General features: G+C 38.6%; 1 protein-coding gene across 1 annotated transcript in view; it reads right to left on the bottom strand.

The window, feature by feature from the left end:
* Nucleotides 1-25,125, bottom strand: part of HEATR5B (HEAT repeat containing 5B) — a 77,255-nt gene that overhangs the window by 17,153 nt on the left and 34,977 nt on the right. Inside the window, 15 exon segments of the mRNA XM_042451727.1 lie at nt 46-225; nt 883-951; nt 1,575-1,756; nt 7,370-7,621; nt 11,239-11,290; nt 11,292-11,479; nt 13,288-13,432; nt 15,189-15,358; nt 17,046-17,235; nt 18,243-18,402; nt 18,662-18,852; nt 19,717-19,822; nt 21,457-21,632; nt 23,510-23,673; nt 24,662-24,771. Coding sequence (XP_042307661.1) covers nt 46-225; nt 883-951; nt 1,575-1,756; nt 7,370-7,621; nt 11,239-11,290; nt 11,292-11,479; nt 13,288-13,432; nt 15,189-15,358; nt 17,046-17,235; nt 18,243-18,402; nt 18,662-18,852; nt 19,717-19,822; nt 21,457-21,632; nt 23,510-23,673; nt 24,662-24,771 — 2,335 coding nt within the window.

Below are 25,125 nucleotides of genomic sequence, written 5' to 3'. Positions count from 1 at the left end.
CTAGAATAAGTGGTTTCTGGTATACCAATATTCCTAAATGGTTACCTCAGCCCATGCTTTGAGTACGGCCAGTTTTTCCATAGTAGTTGCACTTTCCCTGTAAAGTTGGCTGGAAGAACCCTTTCCTGTTTGTACTTTATCCAGAGAAGAGACTAGAAGGTTGTGAACACGCCGAAGATCGTTCAGGTCACTTACCACGCCACTTCCTATCCAAGTGCTACACACCTAAAAAAAAACACCAGTTTAATCACTTGAATCGTGATTGTCACCATCTTTTAAGAAAGCATACCACAATACAGAGAACTACTAAAGTAGATCTAGTACCATCTCACTCTTGGATAAGGTCAGATATCCACCCCCCCCATGAAAGTCACAGGGTGAGTTTAAACCTAATGTACCTACCTACCAGAAATGCTTTAATAATAAAATGGAAGTATTTGTCACATAGGAAGAGCTCAGTTCATTTGAAAAATGATAAAATATAAAAGCAATCAATATATCTGCACTGATCAAGGAGGTTTCAGAAAGATATTATTAATATATGAACAGTGTATTAAATGGACAATATATAGTTTCTATATACTTTTTAAATTCTCCCAATAAATAGCATTACATTATTGGGCTGGAAGTCCTGGTTAGCACTTGGATAGGAAACTGTCAATGAATACGAGGTGGTGTAGGATATATTTCTGAGGGAGGAACTAGCAAAACCATTTTTGAGTATTCCTTGCCTAAGAAAACTCTAGGAAATTCCTGGGTTTGCCATAATTCAACAGATGACTTGAAGGCACATAAAAACACATATTCTTTTTCTCCCTTATATCCATAACCTTAAGATGATTTCCTTCTAAAATCAAGTTGCAATAGTACTCTTCTTTGTACCTGACAAGCTTTTGCTGTTATATCTGAAGGGGTATCCGGTGAGAAAGCTGGCCTTAAAGCAGCTCCAACCTATAAAGAAAAAAGAAGAAAACAGTGTGATGGAATGACCCTCAAAATCCAGTGTTTTGATATCATATATTTTGCATTAGGTAACCTTTGTAGCAGCATATCCACTGGGGGAGATGGAGGGGAGAGAGACTGATTAACAACTGGGCATACATAATACATAACTGTTAGTCTCATTTTTTCACTGGGGAAGAAAATCTTGTTTTAAAAACAGACATACTTGCAAAACATCACTATTTTATTAAATATGTTTCATTCTAAAATTGCCATTACAAGGAATACTGTTTGTTCTAAAGTAATTAATAATGGAAAAGATGCCAGTGGTTCTAAGCACAGCTGATAACACTTTCATCCTCCAGAACCTCCCAAATATGAATAAACTCATCAGGAAGAATAAAGGAACTGCTGCTTTGGTGATGCAATGATGAAACCAGCACTAGATGGTAGAGCTCCAGAACTGTATTTAGACTCTTTGATTTGACTATCATTCCAGTGCTCTAGGTGTGTACTGCAGAGCACCTGTCCCAAATATCATCAATTCAAAATTCTTTCAAAACCAAGATGACACTAATATGAGATGTTTCACAACCAATTTTAAACTACCATAAACACAAAGGTTATCTTACATTAGCCTGATACTGCTCTAGAATCACATGGCCTGGGAACTCAGGTTCAGGAACAGCTGCAAATTTCTTGATAATGTCTTCAAGTGCTTGGAGACCAGCCATTCGCAACTGGTTGCTATGGTCAGTTGCCGCCATAAAAGCCATGCGGATAAGATCTGAGAGGTGAAGCACTAGAAGGTCATCTGAAAACACAAGCAAGAAAATCCACATTGTTTCTTCAAAAGGTACCTGTAACAGCATGCCTGCCAACCTGCCTCTCACCCATTCTACATTCTTCTAATGTAGAAGCTATGTTATGATATGCAGTTTTTACCAATCTCAGCTGAGCCAGCTGGAAGAAAAACCAAGTCCTGGCATTGCTTTAAAAGCCATGATCTGTCAAGCTTTAATTTCATTTAACATACTTCTAAAATAAGCCAGATTCAGTGTTAAACTGAATACTTCTAATATGACCTACATTCAATATTAAACTGAAGTTTGACAACAATTAAATGAGAAATTAAAATAAAAATTAAATACACACAGAATAGAATTCTGCTCCTATCCACAGAAAATCTAAACTGTAGTTAACAAGCTTAGCATCTATTGTTCACAAAAGAACATGTGATCGCTTCTAAGATTCAATCATTGGTCCTTTGGGATTAAAGGAACAATTTATTCACACTATTTTAAAAACAAAAGCTTGATTCAGACTATAAAAACAGATGTAGTGCAAAGAGGAGATGGATAAGGAATGTCACCAGATTTCGGTAAAGTCATGACTTTTGTTTAGAGCGTGGAATGTTAGTTTAATTTAGTTCAGTTTGAAAATTAAATTAATAATGTCAAATACTAGAAAGTGGGAAATTAATTCACTATCATAAACACTAATAATTTATTTTGTTTAATGCAGAAATTACTGTTAATTAACTCCTTGATTAAAATGTTGGGTTGAGGTAGGTCATGGGATTTACAAAGGCAAGATGGTTGTCCCTGTTGAATTTAATAATAATAAATTTTTCCAACAGATCAAAGCGGTTTACAAAGATGCATAAACTTTGTAAGGGGGCACCTTCTGTTACTGGCTCCTCCAAAAGATCTTTTTGGCCTAAAGTTGCCTTCCTCCAACCTGGAATTCCCTCATCCCCCAGACTACATATTCCATAATAGAATTGTTGCCTGGATATGGTGGGAGTCTAGCATATTGGGGAACTGTCAGCTGAGGAAAGGCTGCCCCAAAGCAGGGGAACATTCATCTCATCTCCCTTTCCAACCCTACTAACATATACAGTTCACTCACTCTTTAAATTCCTTGTTTGAAAAAGTAAATGAGTAATTAATTTCAGTTAGTGGGCACTGAGCCACTGCAGGTATAGCAATAAGTGGATATCTGCAAAGATCAATCAGTGAAAGGAGGGGAGGGGGAGACTGAGAGGAAAGAGACATTGGAGAAAGAAATAGTGGATGGGTCTGAAGAAAAATCTGTTTAACTATCCATGAGCCTAGCACTAAAAATTATAAAGAGGTTCAGTGCAGTTCACCCCAAATAATATTATAATTGATATTAAGCAATACAGTTGGCCTCTGTATCTATGGATTCAAGCATCCACAGCTTGAAAAGATTCCCCAAAATATATAAATTCCAATAAGCAAACCAGGATTTTGCCACTTTATGCAAGAGACACAATTTTACTGTGCCATTGTATATAATGGGACTTGAGCATCCACAGATTTTGTTATCCATGGGGGATCCTGGAACCAAACCCCAGCGTTGTTGTATAGTACAAGGGCTCATTGTACTATACAACAGAAAACAGTACAGCCAGTGGGTTGGTGTATTACTGAATGCATTCCCACACACCCACCCCCAACACTCCAAAACACTTTCCCCTCATATATGCCCACTGAGGAGCACCTGTTTTTCAACCCAAAAATCCTTTCTGAAAGAGCCTAAATTATTATATATGTGTACAGCGCACCCACTCCATACGTAGGCATGCCATATGCGGCTTCCGGTTTACGCAGAAGCCGTGCTGTATTCATTGATTGGCGTGCGTGCCTGCACATACACCACGCCACTGCAAGATAGATATTTAGGTAAAATCATTAGGAAAAACAATGAATTAATAGTTTAACATGTTAATCCACAAATTAATTCCAAGATGTTTTTGTTGTATACAGTGGTACCCCGGGATACGAATGCGCCGCCTTACGAAATTTCCGGGTTACGAAAAAAATCCATTGAAAAAAACTGTTCCGGGTTACGAAGGTTATTTCGGGTTACGAAAATTTTTTTGGTGCTTTTCGGCGCTTTTTCGCACAAAATCGCGGCTTTTGCTATTAGCGCCTATGGCTTTTTCGGCTTACGAAGATTTTCGGGTTACGAACGCGGCGGCGGAACGAATTAAATTCGTAACCCGGGGTACCACTGTACTATTAATCTGAGGTGCAGTTGGCCTTCCACATTTGCAGCTTTGAATGTTACAATATGATTATTTGTGGTTTTGATTTATATGTTCTCGCTAGAAATCTCAAGGTCTTCCAGCACAACTCTGCTAGACATAGACCATCAAGGACTCAGAGATTCACAAGGAAAACACTTCTCTAGGCATTTGCAGGTCCTCTAGTACAATTCTATGGACAACATCTGCAGGATGTTGTCTACAGAACAACACTGGAGGACCTAGAGCTTCCTAAAGAGGTGTTCTTTCAGTTAAAAAAAGAGTGTGTTCTTTTTTAAAAATTGTAGCTTTTTTCACCTTCATGGGAGTTCTGCACTCCTAACCCGCAGTGAATGCGGAGGGCCTATTGTACATTAAATTGAAGTTGCATAGCATTCTGCAGATGATTCAGTGACAAATTTAACTGAATTCTGAAAGAGTTAATCACCATGAAAAGTGAGTGTTATCCAATGGTGGTTTTCTTTTAGTGCAGAGGTGGAAAATTGTCATAGTAGGAATTTCTGCACACCCAAACAGAAGCATACAAATTTCACTAATCCATCTATTTACTGTAGTTTTCTGTATCATATCCTATTCTATTTTATCAGTTTCCCAGACCCTTTTGAGCAGTTATTTGGATGGGACAGAGGTTGGTGACAATGGCAAAAATCAGGTGCTCCAACTTGTGCAACTAGGAAGGCTTTCCAGTACAGCAAAGCCACCACTGGATACAACTAGGAGGAACTAGCACATTAGAGTATGAAGCCTTTAAGAAGATAAATACAGCAAAATGTTAATTGTCATTTTTACCCAAAGCCAAGGAAATATCTTAGTTTGTAAAAGACAGTGAAGTAATACACAGAAGAGATGACACATTCCTTCAAAAGGAAGAACCTTTTGACAAGGAACCTGCAACTTTAGAAAGTGATGTGGAAACTGCTTTCAAAGCACTTGGAAGAATTCATGAACAGATGGCATACCAATAAAGCTGTTCCAAACTATAGAGATGGAATCTATCCAAATTCTAACAACACCCCCCCACCAATAAATATGGAAAATAAAGCAATTGTCCACAGACTGAAAATGCTACAGACTATATTTTACAAACACGTATGTGCATACTTATATATATTACATATTACATTCCTCAAGAAAGGAGACAATGGAGATTGTAGTAACTATTAGACTACTGAATTACAGTGCACCCACGCCATACGCAGACTTGCCATACATGGATTTGAGGTCACGTGGATGGTGAGCCCTAATAAGGTAAATGGGGTGTGCGCTGCAGCAGCGCACCCCATTCAAATGAATGGGGCTTGGTCATTTGTGAAATTTGCCTCATGCGGGGTGGTGGTGGTGGTCTGGAATTGATCCTCCACGTATGGCGAGGGCACACCGTACTCTTATTAAACCAAACGAATGTTCAAAATTTTACAACAAAGCTTTTACCATATATGGAGTGAGTAATTCCAGCTGTTCAAGCTGGTTTTAGAAAAGGAAGAGGCATTGGAGATCATACTACAAAAATACACTGGAAAGAATTTCTTTCTTTCTTCCCTTCCCGGTATATCAAAACTTAAGACTTCTTGAGCAAACTAACCACAATTTCCTGTTCTGTCTGAATTAGAAAATGTTGGTTATAGGTTTTGACATAAACTAGGATGTGAAACCAACTTCAAACTGTGAAGCTAAAATGTAGCAAGGGATGCAAAGGTGGAGTGAGCATATGTGTACAAGAACATATTAAAATAGTCTAGCCTCCACAATATAGATTAAGAATTATAATTTCCCCTTTGCTTTAATAGCACTATGAGAAAGTAGTTTCTAATAGGCAAATAGTTAATGAAGACCATGAGGTGAGGCAGATAGAGCAAAACGATGGCTCCAGGACTGTGGTGAACAGATGCTGCTGTGGTCCCAAACAGGCCACCAGCAGGAGCAGCTTTTTGCCACTCATTTTTGGGCCACCTTAGGTGGCCTCTGAGTGATTTCTGGGAGGTTAGGAGGCATGCTCCCAAAAGTGTCCAGAAGGTGCTTTATTTGGTCCATATGTTTCGGGCTTGCATCTTATTTTCAGATTTCAGACTTAATTTGAGTTAATGCAGTCACTGGGAAAGATAATGGTTTTCGTTAGCCAGTGAAAAGTCAGGATCTAGAAAATGAGTTGGCTGCTCTGTTCTGACTGTGTGAAAATAAGTCACTGTTTACTTATGGAGCAAAAATATCAACCCTAAAACACCACAGTGGGAAAGACTATGGCTACAAACTGGACAGCAATACCCTATTCAGATATGAAGTTAATTATGTGGACTTGAACCTCTCACACTATTTGTTGTTGTTGTTAACTGCCCTTGAATTGGCCCCGTCTCATGGCAACCCAGTAGATAAGACTTCTCCAAGACCCCCTATCCTCCACTGCTCTGCTTAGGTCCACTAAATTCAGGCCTGTGACCTCCCTGTTTGAGGTTATCCATCTGGTGTGCAATCTTCCCCATTTTCTACTGCCTTCTACCTTCTTCAAGCTACCCAAGAAGTGATTGTATACATATGCATCACTTGATGTTGCTGTTCTTGTTAGCTGCCTTTGAGATGCCCTCAACTCATGGCACCCCTTGTGGATGAGACATCTCCAAGACCCCTGTCCTCCACTACAATGGATTATAGCAATTCTATTGGAATAGTGTCTGTTTCTGATTATTTATTCTTCCCAATATCTCTTAATGCAGCTACCACCTTGCTCTCAATCCCAGAAAGGCAAAGGGCTCTTTTGAAGAATCAACCCTGAATACCCCTTCCCCTCCTTCCCCAGAGACATGTCTTTCCCACAGAACTTCAAGTTGCCCCTTCTCCCCACACCACACAAACATTGTTTCTCCTTGTCTCGCCCCATCCAACAAAAGAAAGTAGGAACAGCAGTGTAACTCCAACATGCAAGCCAAGTCTCAGCAAAACTCAAAAAGCCTAAGCAGGGTCTCAAATGTGAAAGTTTCTTTTTGCTGCCACTTCTCCCTCACCACCACACGCTCTAATTTCTCATCCCCACCATGGTCCCAAAGGCTGCTTGTTCACCTTGTCTTTCTAGCACTTCAGTACTTTGACTGATGCCCCTTTTTGCCCCCAGCACCCCCTGGATCTTTCCACCCAGGTGGTGGTAATACTTGCTTTGTGAATCACTGTTTTAACCTAAAAAGGGAACAAAAATCATGATGATAACGATGATGATAACTGTAATGAAGAAAGAGGAAGAGAAGAAGAAGAAGAAAAAGGAGAAGAAACATTACAAAAACAAAACAAAACAAAAAAAAAAACAAAAAAAAAAAAAAAGAAAGAAAAGAAAAGAAAAGAAAAGGAGCAGCCATCAGTTCTCCTTACTTTTGGGGTTTCTGAGTTTGGCTGAACGGGCCAGAGCAAGATCAAAGTGGGCTTTGTGTGCATTTTCACACAGAATGATAATTCGACAGAGGCAATCAGCAGCAAATACTCGAGTAGCCCATCGAGGAGCCACTGAAGGCTTTGATTTGTCTTCTTCACCCAGTGTTGTAAACATCATATCATCATCCATTTCATCCTTTTTTTCTGCATCTTCATCTTTTTCACCTCCCAATGGAACTGTAGTAGTCATATCTGCAAATAATACAGAATATTTTTCAGTAGAACAAATTACAAATTATCTTACTAGACTAGACTACAAGACCAGCAAAAGGGCCCAAGCTCGACTCAGGCTTGCATCCTTCCAAGGTCGCTAAAATGAGTACCCAGACTGTTGGGGGAAAATCAGCTTACTTGCTAATTAGCTTACTTGCTGTTCACCGCTATGATCTTTGGAATAGCGGTATATAAATAAAACAAATTATTATTATTACTACTATCAAAAGAATATACAATAATAAAGTAAAATCATAGAATCATAGAGTTGGAAGAGACCACAAGGGCTATCCAGTCCAACCCCCTGCCATGCAGGAAATCTCAATTAAAGCATCCCTGACAGATGGCCATCCAGCCTCTGCTTAAAGACCTCCAAAGAAGGAGACTCCACCACACTCCGAGAGTGTGTGTTCCACTGTCGAACAACTGTTACTGTCAGGAAGTTCCTCCTAATGTTGAGGTGGAATCTCTTTTCCTGGAGCTTGCATCCATTGTTCCCGGGTCCTGTTCTCTGGGGCAACAGAAAACAAGCTTGCTCGATCCACAATATGACATCCCTTCAAATATTTAAACAGGGCCATCATATCACCTCTTAACCTTCTTTTCTCCAGACTAAACTCCCCTAGCTCCCTAAGTCATTCCTCATAGGACACGCTCCAGTTTCTCAAAGTCCTTTTTTAATTGTGGTGCCCAGAACTGGACACAATATTCCATGTGGGGTCTGACCAAAGCAGAATATAGTGGCACTATTACTTCTCTTGATCTAGACACTGTACTTTTATTGATACAGCCTAAAATTGCTTTGGCCTTTTTAGCTGCCGCATCGCACTGTTCATTCATGTTCAACTTGTGGTCTACTTGGACTCCTAGATCCCTTTCACATGTAGTCTCGTTCAGCCAGGTGTCCCCCATCCTATATCTGTGCATTTCATTTTTCCGCCCTAAGTGCAGTACCTTACATTTCTCTGTGTTGAATTTCATTTTGTCAGCTTTGGCCCAGCTTTCTAGTCTATTCAGATCATTTTGAATGTTGATCCTGTCCTCTAGAGTATTAGCTATTCCTCCTAATTTGGTGTCACCTGCAAATTTGATGAGTATGCCCCCAATTCTGTCATCCAAGTCACTGATAAAGATGTTGAATAACACTGGGCCCAGGACAGAGCCCTGTGGGACCCCACTGGTCACTTCTCTCCAGGATGAAAAGGAGCCATTGTTGACCACCCTTTGGCTTCGGTGAGTCCGCCAATTACAAATTCATGTAATAGTTACCTTGTCTAGCCCACATTTTACAAGCTTATTTGCAAGAATATCATGGGGAACTTTGTCAAAGGCCTTACTGAAATCAAGATATACTATATCCACAGCATTCCCTTCATCTAACAAGCAAGTAATTTTATCAAAGAAAGAGATTAGATTTGTCTGGCATGACTTGTTTCTCTGAAACCCATGTTGACTTTTTGTGATTATGGAATTGCCTTCTAAATGTTCAGACTCTCTGTTTAATGATCTGCTCTAGAATCTTTCCTGGTATAGATGTCAGACTAACTGGACAATAATTGCTGGGATCCTCTTTTTCCCCCTTTTTGAAGATGGGGACAACATTTGCCCTCCTCCAGTCTGCTGGGACTTCTCCTGTTCTCCAGGAGTTCTCAAAGATTATTGTCAATGGCTCCCATATTACATTTGCCAGTTCTTTTAATATCCTTGGATGTAGTTCATCTGGTCCTGGAGACTTAAATTCATTTAGATTAACCAGGTATTCCTGTATAATCTCTTTACTTATTCTGTGCTGAAATTCCCCTATTCTGTCCTCTGCTCCATTATCCTCAGGTTGAGCACCCTTTGCCTTTTCTGAGAAGACTGAGGCAAAGAAGGTTTCTTGAGACACCTCCCATTTTTTTTTGTCACTGGAACTGTTTGAAATTGTGCCTTCAGTATCTCCCTTCTGAGAAACTCCCATCCATCCTGAACTCTCTTCTCTTTTAGTATTTCTGACCACGGGATCACCCTCAATACTTCTCTAAGTTTACTGAAATCCACTCTCCTAAAGCCTAGAATGTGTGTCTGACTATGCCTGGCTTCTCCTTTCCACTGTATAAGAAACTCCAGGAGAACATGGTCACTTCCACCTAATAATCCCACCACCACAAGTAATATAAAACAAAAGGAAAGGAGATCATTAATACAACGATCAGCAGCAAATCCAACAATGGAATTGTAAGATCATCATTAAAATTTTAGATCTGGGATGAGACATGGTATGAAATGCCTATACTTACCTTCTTAAAAACTATACATGATATTGCTTTGATAGCAATAAAATAGTATCCAGACCTTTCAAAATGTCAAAATCATGCCCAAACACAATAAAGAAGAAATAGTTGAACAAGATACAAATATTGGCAGAACATGTCATTTGCAAGAGCAAAGAGAAATAATTGATAGGAGTCTAAAATAATAGCACTATGCAACATAAAGTATCAAAAGTAAGGAGAAGTCAAAAGTTCAATGCACACTACAGTGAGAAACTGAGTAAAAATTTTCACAGAAGAAATAATAATAATAATAATTAAGAGCTCAGTGACTCAAACCTTTCATTCATGTGTTGTTGTTCTCTACCTTCAAGCCATTTCCTCCTTATGATGTCTCTAATGCAACACCACCACAAGGTTTTCTGGGGATGAGAGCGTGACTCACCGAAGGTCACCCAGTGGGTTTCCATGGTTGTGTGGGGGAATCAACCCTGGTCTCTAGAATCGCAGTCCAATGCTCAAATCACTACACCATACTGGCTCTCTATTCATGTGTCACTACCTCATTAATAATTTTCAGAAAGCAAATGAATTTCTTAAATTTGCCCAGGGCTCCACGGACATTAGGATGCTACTGTGCATTAGCGGAAAACATTATTCAGCACCTGCCTTAACATTACAAGTTATAATGTATAGGCTGACCTTTATAGCCCAGAAAAAGTAGTTTCCAAGAATATATCATTTCAATCAGATTAGGTTTCAAATGGATTTAATGTGCATCTAGAACTGTACTAAGATTTGTGATTTAAAATGATCAGACGGTTACAACGAAAAATTCAGTAGGGAAGATTAATCAATCTTAGTAGGTTTATTGACAGTTTGCTAAATACCTCCTCTCCTGAGTGTCATAACCCAATAGAAAACAATCATAAACAATCAAGAAAACAATCATAAACACACTATTTCTGATATGTTCACCCAGAAACTGATTAATGGCTGCTCCACAGCTAAGAAATTTCCATCTTCTGAAAAGTGAACTGAAGCCCAACTATTTTCCAAAGCTTTTTACTGCTTACATTTGTTTTCTGAGGTGAAGCAGTAATTTCAAAGGAGGATACTTTAGCACACTATATATGAAATTTTAATATCTGTAACATAAGAGTAAGCAGTATAAGGAAAGGGATGCTTTGATTGTGATTTCCTGCATGGCAGGGGATTGGACTGGATGGTCCTTGTGGTCTCTTCCAACTCTACAATTCTATTATTCTATGTATTTAAATGAAAACCTTCTATAGGTTATAATAATTGCTTTGTGAATTCATGCAATTATTTTTGGATCCTTACCACTGGATGCTGCAAGGACATCTTTGCATAACCGTAGCCAGTGAGAGAGTTTTTTCCACTGCCAGAGATGAAAGCATATGTCCCAAAGTATCATGAATATCAGAGCACAATTTCCGATCTGTTTCCCGATCCAACATCCCAAAAAGAACTCCCTCTAGTCCAGTCTCTGTGATATTAATTCCTTGATGTCGACCATGAATATCCCTTCGGAATGCAGGTCCTGGAGCAAAAGAATTAACGTCTGCAAAACAAGTTGCAGACATTTATGGTAACAATGCACATTCATTTTTTCAAAATGATATATATCTGATATTGTTTTAATAAACATTTAGCTGCATGCGATCCAAAAAGGTAGAACACGGACATAATTTCAATCTGGTTTCAAAATAATTTGCAATAATAGAATAAAACAGTAAATGTAACAGTTGAGATAAACAACCTGCTGTTAAAAAGCAGCCATAATCTGAAACTGAATGTACTTTTCTTTAGTGCAGCACTTCTCAAGCTATCATCTGGGTAGGATTGGTAAATTTTTCCTCCAATGTGACAGGGACAGGCACCATATTTATTCCCATTAGCTACAGTTGTTTGCCTTTCTTAGAAACTTAGTAAGAACTAACAGCCAATGGTTCAAGGACCAGTAACAATCAAGGAACAATCATTTTGAGTAACATTGTGCCTGTCTGTAGAGTCCCGAAGATAACCATTCAACTATTCTGAATGGTACAGTTATTTGCAATAACACAGACTATCAGGGGTGTGATTTGAGCTATATAAAATTTAAAAATAAACATTCCCAGATAAAATGAAAATGTACAAAGACTTCTCTGCAGAAGAACTCTGGCTTTTAAATGCTATTATATTGTTTTAAAGTACTAATGTGTGGATATGGTAGGTTATTTAATTATTTTCAACTTTTTAATTAATCATTTTAATTTACATAACTTGCTTTCAATTCATATTGTGAACCACCTCCTGAACCACCATTCAGGAGAAGTGTGGGATAATAAATAAATAAAATTACTTGAATTTTAGTTATTCAAAACACTAATTTTTTTCTCTGTAGGATTCTATGAATGTAAATGGCATTTATGAACAAGTAAATTAAAAAGCACCAAACCTTTCTCCAATAAATTTGTATTCTAGATATCAAGAAATGAGAAATAACAAAACAAGGAAAAGACCTATGGAACACAAGATAAACAAATGTATTATTTTATTAATAAAAGTATTTATATCCCATCCTATATCCAAGGATCTCAGGCAGGATCTAAATGTATGCCTCCCTTAATAAGTGATGAATTTAAGTACATCTTACTGTAAATGTAGGTGAGGTTGTACTATTAAGCCTAACAAACAATGGGCCATGGACCAACATACTTAGCCTTGTATCATCAAACTAAACAAACACATCTTCCACCTCTGCTACTCAGAAGCAGTTAATATAAGATGCTAGTTATTTAATCTGAATATATGCAAAGTATAAGTTCAACAAGGGCCTAGCACACCAACCAAGATGTCACCAATAAAAGTTATGTGTTCAAAATCTGAAAGGAGAGAGTTTTAAAAATGAAGTCTGGAAAAATGCAGGTAAAAATGTAATAGTAAAGGCAAGGTAGGGATGTGGTGGCTTAATGGTGAAGACAGCAATTCAGGCAAGCATAAGCTCAGAAGGTTGGCAGTTTGAGGTCCAAGCATCACGTGATGGGGTGAGCGCCTGTCACTAGTCCCAGCTTTTGCCAATCTAGCAGCTTGAAAGCATGTAAATGCAAGTAGATAAATAGACACCACTTTGGTGGGAAAGTAACAGTGTTCGATTCAGTCATGCTGGCCACATGACCACCAGAGTCATCTTTGGACAATGCTGGCTCTTCAGCTTGATAATGGAGATGAGAACCAACCCACAGCTGGATACGATTAAACTTTCATGTCAAGGGGAAACCTTTACCTTTTTAGGGGCACCAAAAGGGAAATTGACAGTGCGACCTAGTCATCACACAGCTATATCGACTTTGGCTTTAAAAGAGAATATATAAATGCAAAACTTACTCATCCCATTACTTTCTTTTTCTCCAGAAGTTTTAGCTAAGCTCATGGCATATTCACATACTTCTGCTGCTTCTCTCTGAGCAAGCTGTCTCAGACATGCTACTGCAGCCCGACGCAGTAGGAGGTGGGAGCTGCACAGATGAACCTGAAACCATGAATTGTTGAGTCACTTTAAAGAAATGTCCACCAAATGTTATTAATGGCAGATCTTCTATATACTGAAGTTTCTATTATATTAACCATTTTAAAAGATGTAATATTTTCATAGGATACAAAATCAATCTAATGACATGCACACATTGCAAAAAGAGGTTCAGAGGAATGTGCATATGTGTACATGCATGTCCAGTGTAGTTCAAGAAATTAGGATTCACACTGAAAATCAGACTATTATATGTCCAAAATAATTATACTTATATCACAATATAGGAATCTAGCTGTTCAACAAAAACTATATTCTATAAACTATATTCTATTCTATATCTCTCTTGGTAACCTATGGTTTGCACTCTGTTCAATGACAGAAAACACACACAAAAGCAAGCTCCTGATTCAGTTTCATTACAGGCATGTTCTCGCTACCCATATTTTTAAAACAAATACCAAATGGAAGCTTTTTATCACCAGTGCTAGTGGAGAAAACATGGGGAGAAAGCTCACTCACATAATGGGATACTGAGCTGAGTCTTAGTTTGCTTCAATCTCCTCATTTCTGATATAACCTATAAAGATGGACCCCTTTCCCCCAAATGATTCAGCGTGCCTGCCTTCTTAACAGTTATCATTCAATCAATACATACAGTAAAATCCATTTTATCCATTGCTTCATTAGTGGTTAGAAATACAGAAGTGTTCCCTAATTCCTTGGAAACTCCTCTTTTTAAAAAAAATTAGAAGCCTTTGCTAAGATTTTCTGGATACTGAATATTTGTAAAAGTCTTATACACTCACCCCTTTTTTTTTTTTTTTTTTTTTTGCAAAATATGCATCTAAAAGAAAGCTAAAATTGCTACCATTCCTAACTACAAAGGATAAAGGCATAATGTCAGACTGTGGAGGAGGTGACATTTTACTGTCAGCCAATTGGGGTATCAGCAGCCAAGGGCAACAGTATTAAAGCTTTGTGAAGAAAATGAAGTAGGAGCAGCTGAAGTTCACATGATGTGTCATGAAAGGCTTCTGCTCCTGAATGTAAAACATGGATTATATAATATATAAACCACAAAGCTAATTATGTTTTTTTCAAATACAGTACAAGCATTTTCAAAATTATGGTACATATTTTCTTCCTACCAAAATACATCTAAATATTTCTTTTTTATTTCAGCTAAATTATCAGGCTCATGGCTTTTCTCCACAGAGGTACTTGTACATAGGGTTTTCCCACAGGAGAAAGCAGTTCACTCTGCAGAACAGTTGCCAGCTTGCTAGAAGTTATGCTTAAAGCATACTTGCTCTTACCCTTCTTGCATGCCAAAGTGCTTATCTGTTTGGATTTTTGAAACAGTTTAAAAATGTGTGAAGTAGGTTTTCTTAAGAAAATAACAACAAGTAAACCCCAAAAGTGGTATTCTCCTTTCACCACTGTCACAACATGAAATACCAATGTGAATTCGAAGGCTTTCATGGCTGGCATCCATAGTTTTTTGTGGATTTTTCCGGCTACGTGGCCATGTTCTAGAAGATTTTCTTCCTGACGTTACACCAGCATCTGTGGCTGGCATCTTCAGAGATGCCAGCCACAGATGCTGGCATAACGTCAGGAAGAAAATCTTCTAGAGCATGGCCATTTAGCCCGAAAAACCCACAAAAACTATGAAATACCAAATCTGGATTAACATGAGATGTGTATTAATTTTCAAGCAGTGACTGTTTCAAGGAGAAACATGGTTTATACTCACGCAAAGACTGGGAACAAGACTGGAAAGGTTAACATGTCGTGGTGCAAACATGTGAAGTTGCTGGAGGCAGGAAATGGCAGCTGCCTGAACCAGAGAGTCTGAATGATCTTGTGTAATTGCACATCCCACCAGACACGAGGAGCGGATTGTAGAAACAGTGGCTCCATTACCTAAGAAAATTAACATTATGAAAGCAGCTTCTAAAACATCTATAATATTTTCCCCTTCAATTTCACACCTGTGTTATACTGTTGGCTTCCACATTTGCAGCTTTGACTTTTGTGAATTTCATTATTTGCGGTTTTGATTCATATGTTCTCTCTAAGAATCTCTAAGCCCTCCAGAGCAATTCTGCTAGAACTTGAGCATAGTTATACCAGCAAACCTAGATGTTCTTAGAGAAAACACTTCTCTAGGCATTTGTAGGTCCTCCTAGCAGATGTTGACCTTAGGGTTGCACTGGAGGACCAGGAAATTCCTAGAGAGGTGTTTTTAGGTAAAAAGAATAGTGCTTGGTTTTTTTTTTGCTAGTTTTCCATGTTCACAGGAGTCCTTCACCCCTAATCCCAGTGAATGCAGAGGGGCCACTGTATGCGCCTAGATCTTGTTACATACGCTTAAAGGGGTTCTCCAAGTTTGACTCACACACACAAATGTAACCCTTTATTACCCTTAAGGCACAGTTCAAGGCCCTCTTCTACCCAGTACTAAAAATGATCAGACCTACTTGGGTCTCTCACCACTCTCTACCACATAATCAGAAAGGAAACATAAATCTAAATCCAAGTCTTAACTTAGATCTAGATCAGTTTTTTAAAGACAACGTGACAGCTGCCAAACTAATAGAAAACACCCTAGGAAGCAAATGCCTCTTTGTAGGAGCACTGATAAGGTATATAGCTTCAAGAGAAATGTGACCTCCTCCAAAATCAGATCTAAAACTCCATCAACATTAACACATTTTCCCATCCATAGTACTTTACAAGCTTACACAGATTACATTTCAGATGGTTCTCCCTTGCCATACCAACACTACTCTCAGAATCCCATTCAGGATTAAACTACAGTTCTAGGATTAAACAGTGGAAATGAGGTGTAGTGACATATGTATACTGATAATCATAACTCAAACCTCCAAATCACTGCTTCCAGACATTTCTCATAGGTAACAAAAAGCTTGGGAGACAAAACACTTAAGACACCTCAAATGTCAATGGTCACAGGTAAGCTAAAGTTCCCCAGTGACTTCTTCTGGATCTGTTCTCCCATGTAAGATTGGAGCCATTGCTTCCTACTCTCATTCCAGATGCACAGTCCAGAAGGATCCAGTTATGAGAGGTCCAGGAGAGCCAACAGGGTCACACTCACACACACACACACACACACACTCCATTTCCAAATGTCAACCAGAATTTCCAGCCATCCCAAAGCCAAACTGGAACAGCTCTAAATAATTACTGCCACCAAAAACTGCTGTCACACCTTATACTCTAAGACCTTGCTCAGAAACAGCAGATTTGAAACTGGTCAATTAAAGCTTCATATCCAAGAGACTCAGGCCCATTTTCTTTGAGAGTGCCACTACTGTCTCTTTTGGGGAAAAACAACCCCATACTTTAATGCTTCTGATACCTATATTTTAAGACCAGGACTGGCAGACTTCACTAGCTGGGAGGAGCAATCTTATAAAGAGAAAGTGATAATCTTGCACACTCTTTGACAATATCCTCAGGCTGCACAAACTGAAATAGGATCCTAACCACTTGAAAGAGTTTTGTTAGCTGAAACTCTGTATATATGATGATGGTGGAAAATGACATTTTCACATTTTCATGTATATTCTTTTTTTACACTAACCTTGCAGCTCAGGACCAACTGTTGTTATTATAGCTCCTAAACATCGGCCCAAGCACTGATGAACCTCTGTGTGTGATGGAGGCACTGTCAGAAGCAAGGTGAGAACCAAAGACAGAGTGGGCTCTACATATCCACGATACATTGGTCCACTAGAATCTACTATTAAAGCAAGTGAGTGGAGTGACCATGTCTAGAAGAAGAATGAATGAATATGTCAGGCATATACTCAAAGCAAAATACACTAGGATTATAGAAAACATGGTTGCAACAAGAGTCCTCAGTGGCCCATACAATTTCTCTCTAAATTAGGAAGGAAATCAAGTGCAAGTAGTGACCTTCCCTCTCATAACAAACAAAACAAAATAAAAAGCAGACCCACCTGGGCCCACAACGTGATGTAAGATTTCTGAGAAATGGACTCTTAGCATTAAACTCTAGCATAGCACCAATACAAGAAAGGTACAACTTCTTTTATGTGATTGATTGGATACGGTGGGCTAGACCTCTGGTACCTAGTCCCATCAAGTTTCACACTTTCAGCTTGCACATTTTGGGGGTTCTGACTAAATTGTCAGAGATGCTGACTCCGGTTACAATTCAGTGCATACACAGAAACAGAGGTTATTGACACTGCTCCAGCTTTGGATAGGGAGATGTGATACCAGATGCTTTCTCCCAGCCTCACCTAGTAATAGTGGAGGTTTTACAACATCTTTATTTCTGAGGGTAGATATACTAGTTGTGAAAATGATAAAAAGGGGTATGTTGGATTTCTTCTACTGGATCCACAGTCCTCTCAGCCACTAACATGAAAAGAAAGTTAGATATCTCTCAGAGTATTTCTTCCTAAAGTGCCTCCTTCTCATCCTCAGTGAGAAAGGGTGTTTCAAAACATGTTTTGGAAAAATCGTCAACTACCATGTGATTTTTCACACAAAAATTGTTCTGCACAGAAAACAGTCTATTTTAGTATATAAAATCTGATGAAATTTTCATATAAGTCCACAAATGTGAACAATGAGCAAAAAAATACACAAATGTCTTGTGATTTTGGCTACAAAGAACTTCTGAAATTCTTCTTTCCTGTTTGCAATAACAAAATAAAGATTTACATCCCTAATCCACAGACAGACAGAAGACAAGACAAACTGTAAACTGTATAAACCTTAAATTGTGCTGGATATTGATTTCTTTTACCTGAACCTCAGGAGAAGTTCCATCTTGTGCCAGTGCTAAGAGAATACTAACACTGGTTTTCAAGTGTTGACCAGATCCAATGCCTCCAACATAACGATGGAGACAGCCAAGAGCCAAGGAATGGCCTGTTCTCGATACAACATCTCTAGCAGATTTTAGCCTGTGAAGACATTTTTAAAGTTAAAGCTGCATTTCTTTTAATTGGTTGTTGATACAGAATTTGTTAAAAACAAACTAATTTGAAGACTATTTTAACAAAAGAGAAAGACTTTCACACAACAAGACAGAGGAAACCAAAACTTTCAGATAAATTACAGGACACGCTGAAATAATGTATGTAAAAAGTCATCTAAAGCCAGCTATCACATTCAGGAGACAGAGATTTGTCATCTTTTATTTAGGGTGAAAACAGAACTTACTTGTCAAAGCTATACTGAGCCATCCTGGCAATGAATGTGGCTTCTCCAACTACCTGTGCCATTCTCCCAAGAGCTTCACCTGCTGCACATCTTAGAATGGGATTAGGATTGTCAAGAGCTCCCATAACTAATGTCAATGCAGACTTGCGAACTTCTTCTGGTCCTAACGTACTTTTATTCTCAGCTAAGCCCTTTAACCAAGGAGAAAAATAAAACGGTACATATTTAAATTGGCTCTAAGTACTACTTGTGTAAATGAATTCCATAAATTTCCAGTTACAAGTAAGTTAAAGTTTGTATAAGTGCTCTAGGGATGGTCTCATACTCAATTGTAGTGTGTTTTTGCTCAAGATGGGCTGTTTCTGAGAGCAGTAATGAACTGAAATCCTGATATATTATTTTGTTAGCATGATTATTGTTTCTTCTCAGGTTACCATATCAAACTCTTTTTTAGTTCAACATTTCATAATGTTTGCAAAGTGACATGTAATGTGAAGGACAAACAACTCTATATCTCCAGAATTTTTCACTAGTACTTGCACAACATAGTGTGGAACATTGCTTATGAATGAAAATAATTTTGCTTCTTCTCTTCAAAACCATAAATTATCTTTCCACATGGTTTTTAAATACTACCATTAAAGTGTTTAGCACTAGACTATATCAACATCAACGTGAATCCTTTATCCTAGCATGGGCTCCTTTGTACCTGCTATCTTAATTCAACATAATTCTAGTGCATATTTTAGCACCAAATATTACAGCTCCTCAAAAAAAGCCTCTTTGAGATCAGAAGTATGAAAGGAAGGTATAAAACATTTCTTTATTAATTCTAAGAAAATCTAAGTAGGCAGCAGTTCTTGATTTCCAATTCTCTTAGAAAGAACACTTGGTTCTTTGAATTACATCAGCACAATAATAGTATCAGAAATCAATTCATTTGCACACATTTATCAATGTCTTGCAGTTTTAAAATTATTCAATTCTAATTACATAAGGTGAGCAAAAGCAGAATGCTACAAAAGACAACTTTATGCTTTGTGAAGCAAATTTACCTTTAATGCACTGAGAACAGCAGTAAAAATATTAAGTTGCACAGCTTGCTGACGAACACCTTTGGCCTGCTTGACACATTCTGCAAAATGATCCAACATCTGTAGCCTGCAAATACAATTGTTCTGAGGAAAATGTTCTTTGAAAGACAGAAAAAATCACTAGAGAGGTTATGACCACCAGACACCTCCTCAAGGCAAAAGGATTGTGCCACATGTGAAGTAAGTTGTAGGTAGTTATTTTTCATTTATCAGTAACATTAGCTACTATTTACAAAATGTTTGATCAGAAGATTTCAAAATGTTATACATTTGTTGATTTGCTAATTACAATAGAATGAGATGTCAATCCCCTAGAGCCCACACAGCCAAAAGGAATGGCCTTTGCCTACATGGATATCCTTCCATAGCAGTTTAACTGAGAACAACTGTAACAACATTTCGACAAAATGATTCGCCTATGATTCCAACATCATCTTCCCCCCTTCTCCTGTTCCACTTTTAACACGTTTGCCTGATGAAGTAGCCAGTGCAGCATCAAAACCTTGTATCATATATTTTGTGCATTTTGGTTGACCAATAAAGGTATTGCTGTTTTATGGATTTTGAAACTTGTAAACTCTGAGAAATTACAAATATGTAAAAATTATTAACTGCTAACATTTAAACAGATGTTGCAGGTCCTTTTGTAGCCTCCACAGAGGTAGTAACTCCTGCCATTTGTTCCAGAATCTGCAGAGCAATCGACCTTAGGATGTGCAACTAACTTTATTAGCCATCTCAATAGCTTCATGGGTAAGATCTTTGTACAATTTTGCTTCAGTACCCTTCCACAGGTTGTGGCCCATGGCCATCACAAGAACTGGATTACAGGTAACTCTCTACCCCCAATAGGCATAAGCATTTTAATGTCTTCTTCTCAATAAGGTTCCCATGCTTTTTTTTTCCCCCTTGCAGGGATTCTTCTACCATGGCCTCTTCCAATGGCAGACACTTGACAATTAGGAGTCCTCTCTTCCTCCCCAAAGCCCCTGCCTTATGTCCTGGGCTGTTGCCTCAAGGATCTACAAGATAGATCCCTGAGCCCAAAGGAACTGAAGTGGAGGATGAAAGATGGCACTAACCTGAGACTCTGTGGGAAGGTGTCCTTATTCCCCTGCTTCACCTTTACCTTAAATGCACCTATTTTGCCTCTGACCAAAGGGGACGGCACTAGATTTTCTCCTTCAGTAATCCCTTTTCCCTTCTTGCTTTTTAATGTTCTTCCACTCCCTCCAGTGCCCTCACTGTCTCTGTCTGGCATTGCCCTCTTGTTCCTCTTTTGCTTCCTTTCTTATGCTGGGTTTTTCCCCTCTGTCCTCCTCCTCACCTTTCCTCCTGCTGTCTCTGTTCCTTTCTCTTCCTTCACTGTCCTTCTCACTATGCTGTACTCATCTTCACCCATGTATCTCTTCCTCCCTTTTAAACCGCCTGCACTCTTCTATATTGCTTCAACCTTATTCTCCTTGATGCAATTGCAGCCACTCCCACACCTCAGCTGATGCTGGAAATGTGTGGTGCCCACACTGATGTGACAGCCACTGCCTCCTGCAGCCTGAGAACTGGTCCTGTCTAACAGGTAAAGGTAAGTGTTGTGCACAACTCTGTCAGCATATTCCTACCATAACAGGATTCTGGTTTCAATATTGCTGAATTAAGTACACCAGTGAAACATTCAAGCACAAACTTTCACTATAAACATACCTGTGTTTGTAGGAAACATGAGGGAAAACTACTCCAAACAGAGCAACCGAAGCATCGATGACTGATACTCCCAAAGGAAGAGGACCAGGCACAGCTTCACCAGCAGGGATGCGCAAGTAAATGGAAGATGGGTCATGTTCTAGGGCACCGCTTCCAGAAGCACTGTTTGGCTGGAGCTGTAATGCATAATTTGAAGCCCATTGACATTACACACTGGCAAAACATATGATACCATAGCCCAAAGAATGACTAATGTATCTAAATTACAGTCCTCCCTCCATTCTCACGGTTTTTAAACTCACGTCCCTCGCTTATGTGTGAAGGACGAATGGAGGGGGAAACAATGGGGTGTGTGCTCGAAGTGCGCAGCCACGTGCCTATATTCAAGCCAATGGAGCTTGAATATAAGCAAAATTCCATTTTCATGAGGGGGTGCAGATCGATTCCCCTGGAAAAAAGGAGAGGCGACTATATTCTTGTTCAATAGAACATAGATATTGGCAATTACACAATACCAAGTAAATCCAACAAAAATATCTACTGGATATTGCAAATGTCTTCATTATTGCAAGTACCAATAAGGATTACATTTTAAAGCAGAGATCCCAAGTTTTCACTCCATGAATGAAAGAAGTTGTCATTCATAGAGCTAAAAAATCAGGACCCAAACTTTTATATAATGTTCAGATGGAATGTTTTTGCTTGTGCTTATTTATGCAAATACCAAGACTGCATAAAATTCACGATTCCATGAACTTTCCTCAATGAGTTACAAGCAAACAATGTCACAGTTTCCAGAAATATGAAGAAGAAACACATTTCTCAGTTATGAGTTGCCAGCTTTAGCTGTCTAGGAACAAATACTGCTGGTGGAGTGCATGCCCATCTACTCCTCATTTTCCCAAACTTCCTCAAAATCTGTTCTGGAGGGTTGAGGTATCCTCTGAAGAAGATTTGGGGGGGGGGGGGGGGACAGAAAGGAAGAAAGAGAAGAAGCCCTACTGCACAAGCTGAACTACTCTCATGTGGCAATGAATATTATGAAAATTATATTTTCCCTATAAAAAAGGTAAAGGTTTCCCCTTTGACAAGGTTGTCAAGCCATATTCAATTGTAGGAGGCAATGCTCATCTCTGTTACTAAGCAGAAGAGTCAGTTTTGTCAAAGATGCCTCTGTGATAAAGTGGCCAGAATGACTCCAAAGAATGCTGTTATCGTCCCACTGAAGTGGTACCTATTTATCTACTTGCACTTTTACATGCTTTGGAAGTGCTAGGTTGGCAGAAGCTGGGACTAGTGACAAGAGCTCACTCCATCATACAGTGCTCAGGCCTTGAACTGCTAATCTGCTCTTGCAGTTGTTAGTCAGCATCTTAACCGCTGAGCCACGATGTCCCTATTTGCCTTATATATCTTGATATATAAACAAAAAATAACAATAGCAGCAGCACCTACAAACTACAGAATGCCCATTATATATATCAGCGTTCTCTGAAGTGCTTTTATCAGTCACCAATGCCAACTCATCCTCCTCCATCCAACCGCCATTCACACCAATGTTTATGGTGTGAATTTATTGTCTTATTGTCCACTGCATCTCAGTGATTATACTAGGCAGATCAGAAAGGCATGTTTTTTCAAATAAATTAAATCACTTAACTCGCAGCTATATTTGAAAAGAAATGCAAAGGTAATAAGAAAAATATTTCAGCAGGCTGGGGCAGAGAGAGACTCACCTCCCTGAAGTCTCCTCCCTCAGTGGTCATCACTAGCAGCCATACTAGTAGGCTGTAACAGAGAGAGAGGCAGTAGCAAGCAGGGCTATTACACCAACCCTGCTGAAAAACTGCTTGTTTTATTCCTCCCACCCATTTTTGATGGAGTCTAACCTAACCCTTGGGATTTAGGAATCAGGAGAACTAAGCAGTCCTATTAGTATTTACCAAGTACATACTGTAAAACAAATAAACAAACAAAAACAGTCAGGGTTTGATTAAGAAATTTTAAAAGACAAACAGTAGAGGCTTGGAAGATCTTTTTAAAAAATTGATACCTGATCTTCAATGGATTTATGATCAGTTTCTTGTAGCCAGGAACCAAGAAGAACACTGTCATCATAATGACAAAGTGATCTCAGTAAGGAGGTAGTAGTATTAGCAGAGTTGTCTGTCAGAGTAAATTCTGCCACTAGCTCCCGAAGTAGTGCATTAAATGATCCTAGAGAATAAGAAATTGAAAAAATGCAACATTGGTGCAGCATGCTAATCAATATTATAAGAAGCAAGCATATATCCAAGACACGGATAATGCTGTACAAAAAAAGAGTAGTTATATTATGGTTGGAATTGTATAATTATGAAAAATCACATTCATCTGCTGGAAACACATGCTCCCACTAAACTGTGTAAGCTTTAGGGAAAATCTCATTCTACCCCTCCAAAAAAACTGAACATGTAGCTTTGACCAAAAGCAAAACATCAGAGTCAGTCTCCACACAGGCAAAAGGAAAGAAACAGAGGATGGGGGCACATCATAGATTTCTAGACAGTATTATCTTGTATACTTTATTTCTTTAATGAAATAAAGCCAGAATAAATATAGCAAAAAGTTGCAGAGGCTAGAATTCAAACATATATAATTTTCTTTTTGCATGCACAGTTGTTGCTTTTTCCTTCTACAGTCCCTAGTACATGATAAACTGCTGGCCTTTAATCTTTAAAGTAAGTTTTTAGATCCCATAAGGAGCTACTGCTAGAAAGGATAAAGTTGAAAAGCTCTAATGCAGAAGAAGTCAAGTATGCATGAAGAGTGTCCAAAGTAAATTATGTCCAATTATCATAAATCTAGCTCACTGTTGTGTACAGTACCCTCCTTCCTTAAAAGGATTCTTTGACTGTTGCAAAATAAATTTAGGTTGTAGATGAATAAAATTACTGTTATAACAAGATTATTGTAGGCAACATTTCTGCATCTGAACTGGCTCTCTGTTTCAGTGACTAGGTTTCTAAACTGGGATCATCACCTGTATCTCTACCCAAACAAAACTAGTCTAGAAATCAGTGGTTTCATCCAACCCATAATCCCAACCATTTCTAGCTAACTCACTCATTGAAAAGCTGATCCAAAGAGCAAGGTCCCAAGGAATTAAGTATTAAAACCAAAAAATATGGAGCCAGGTTATTAAGAACAATTCACTTCAGTTTACCTTCATATGTTTTTGGTGGTAACAAAGCCAAAATGTCATAAAGCCTTAATCGGACCATTGCTGCACTAGCCTTCAGATGAGCTCCATGGGCCTTAATTACAGAGGGAATGCTGTGGTATTAAAAAATCAAAAATGATTATTAGTAAAATCTCATGAGTATTTGTCAAAAAATACAGTATTAAATACAAGAAACATGATGCTGAACAAGGGGACTGCAATTAAACAGGTTGAGAGTAAAAAAATTTAAAACCTGTCACAGTTCATTAATTTAGGCTCGAAACAACACTGCAGAAATAATCCAGCCTTCTCTGTCACAGCGCTCTGGTGCCACAATAAACCACAGTTCCCAGGATTCCCTAGCACTGAGCCAGGGCAGATAATACCATCTCAAATGGGATTATTTCTGAACCATAGTTCATAGCCTATTAACATCTGTAAGTCAAGAAAATTCATCATTTCATAAA

This window comes from Sceloporus undulatus, chromosome 1 (genome assembly GCF_019175285.1).
Source record: "Sceloporus undulatus isolate JIND9_A2432 ecotype Alabama chromosome 1, SceUnd_v1.1, whole genome shotgun sequence".
In the NCBI taxonomy this organism is placed as follows: domain Eukaryota; kingdom Metazoa; phylum Chordata; class Lepidosauria; order Squamata; family Phrynosomatidae; genus Sceloporus; species Sceloporus undulatus.
This window is presented reverse-complemented; position numbering and strand designations above follow the sequence as displayed.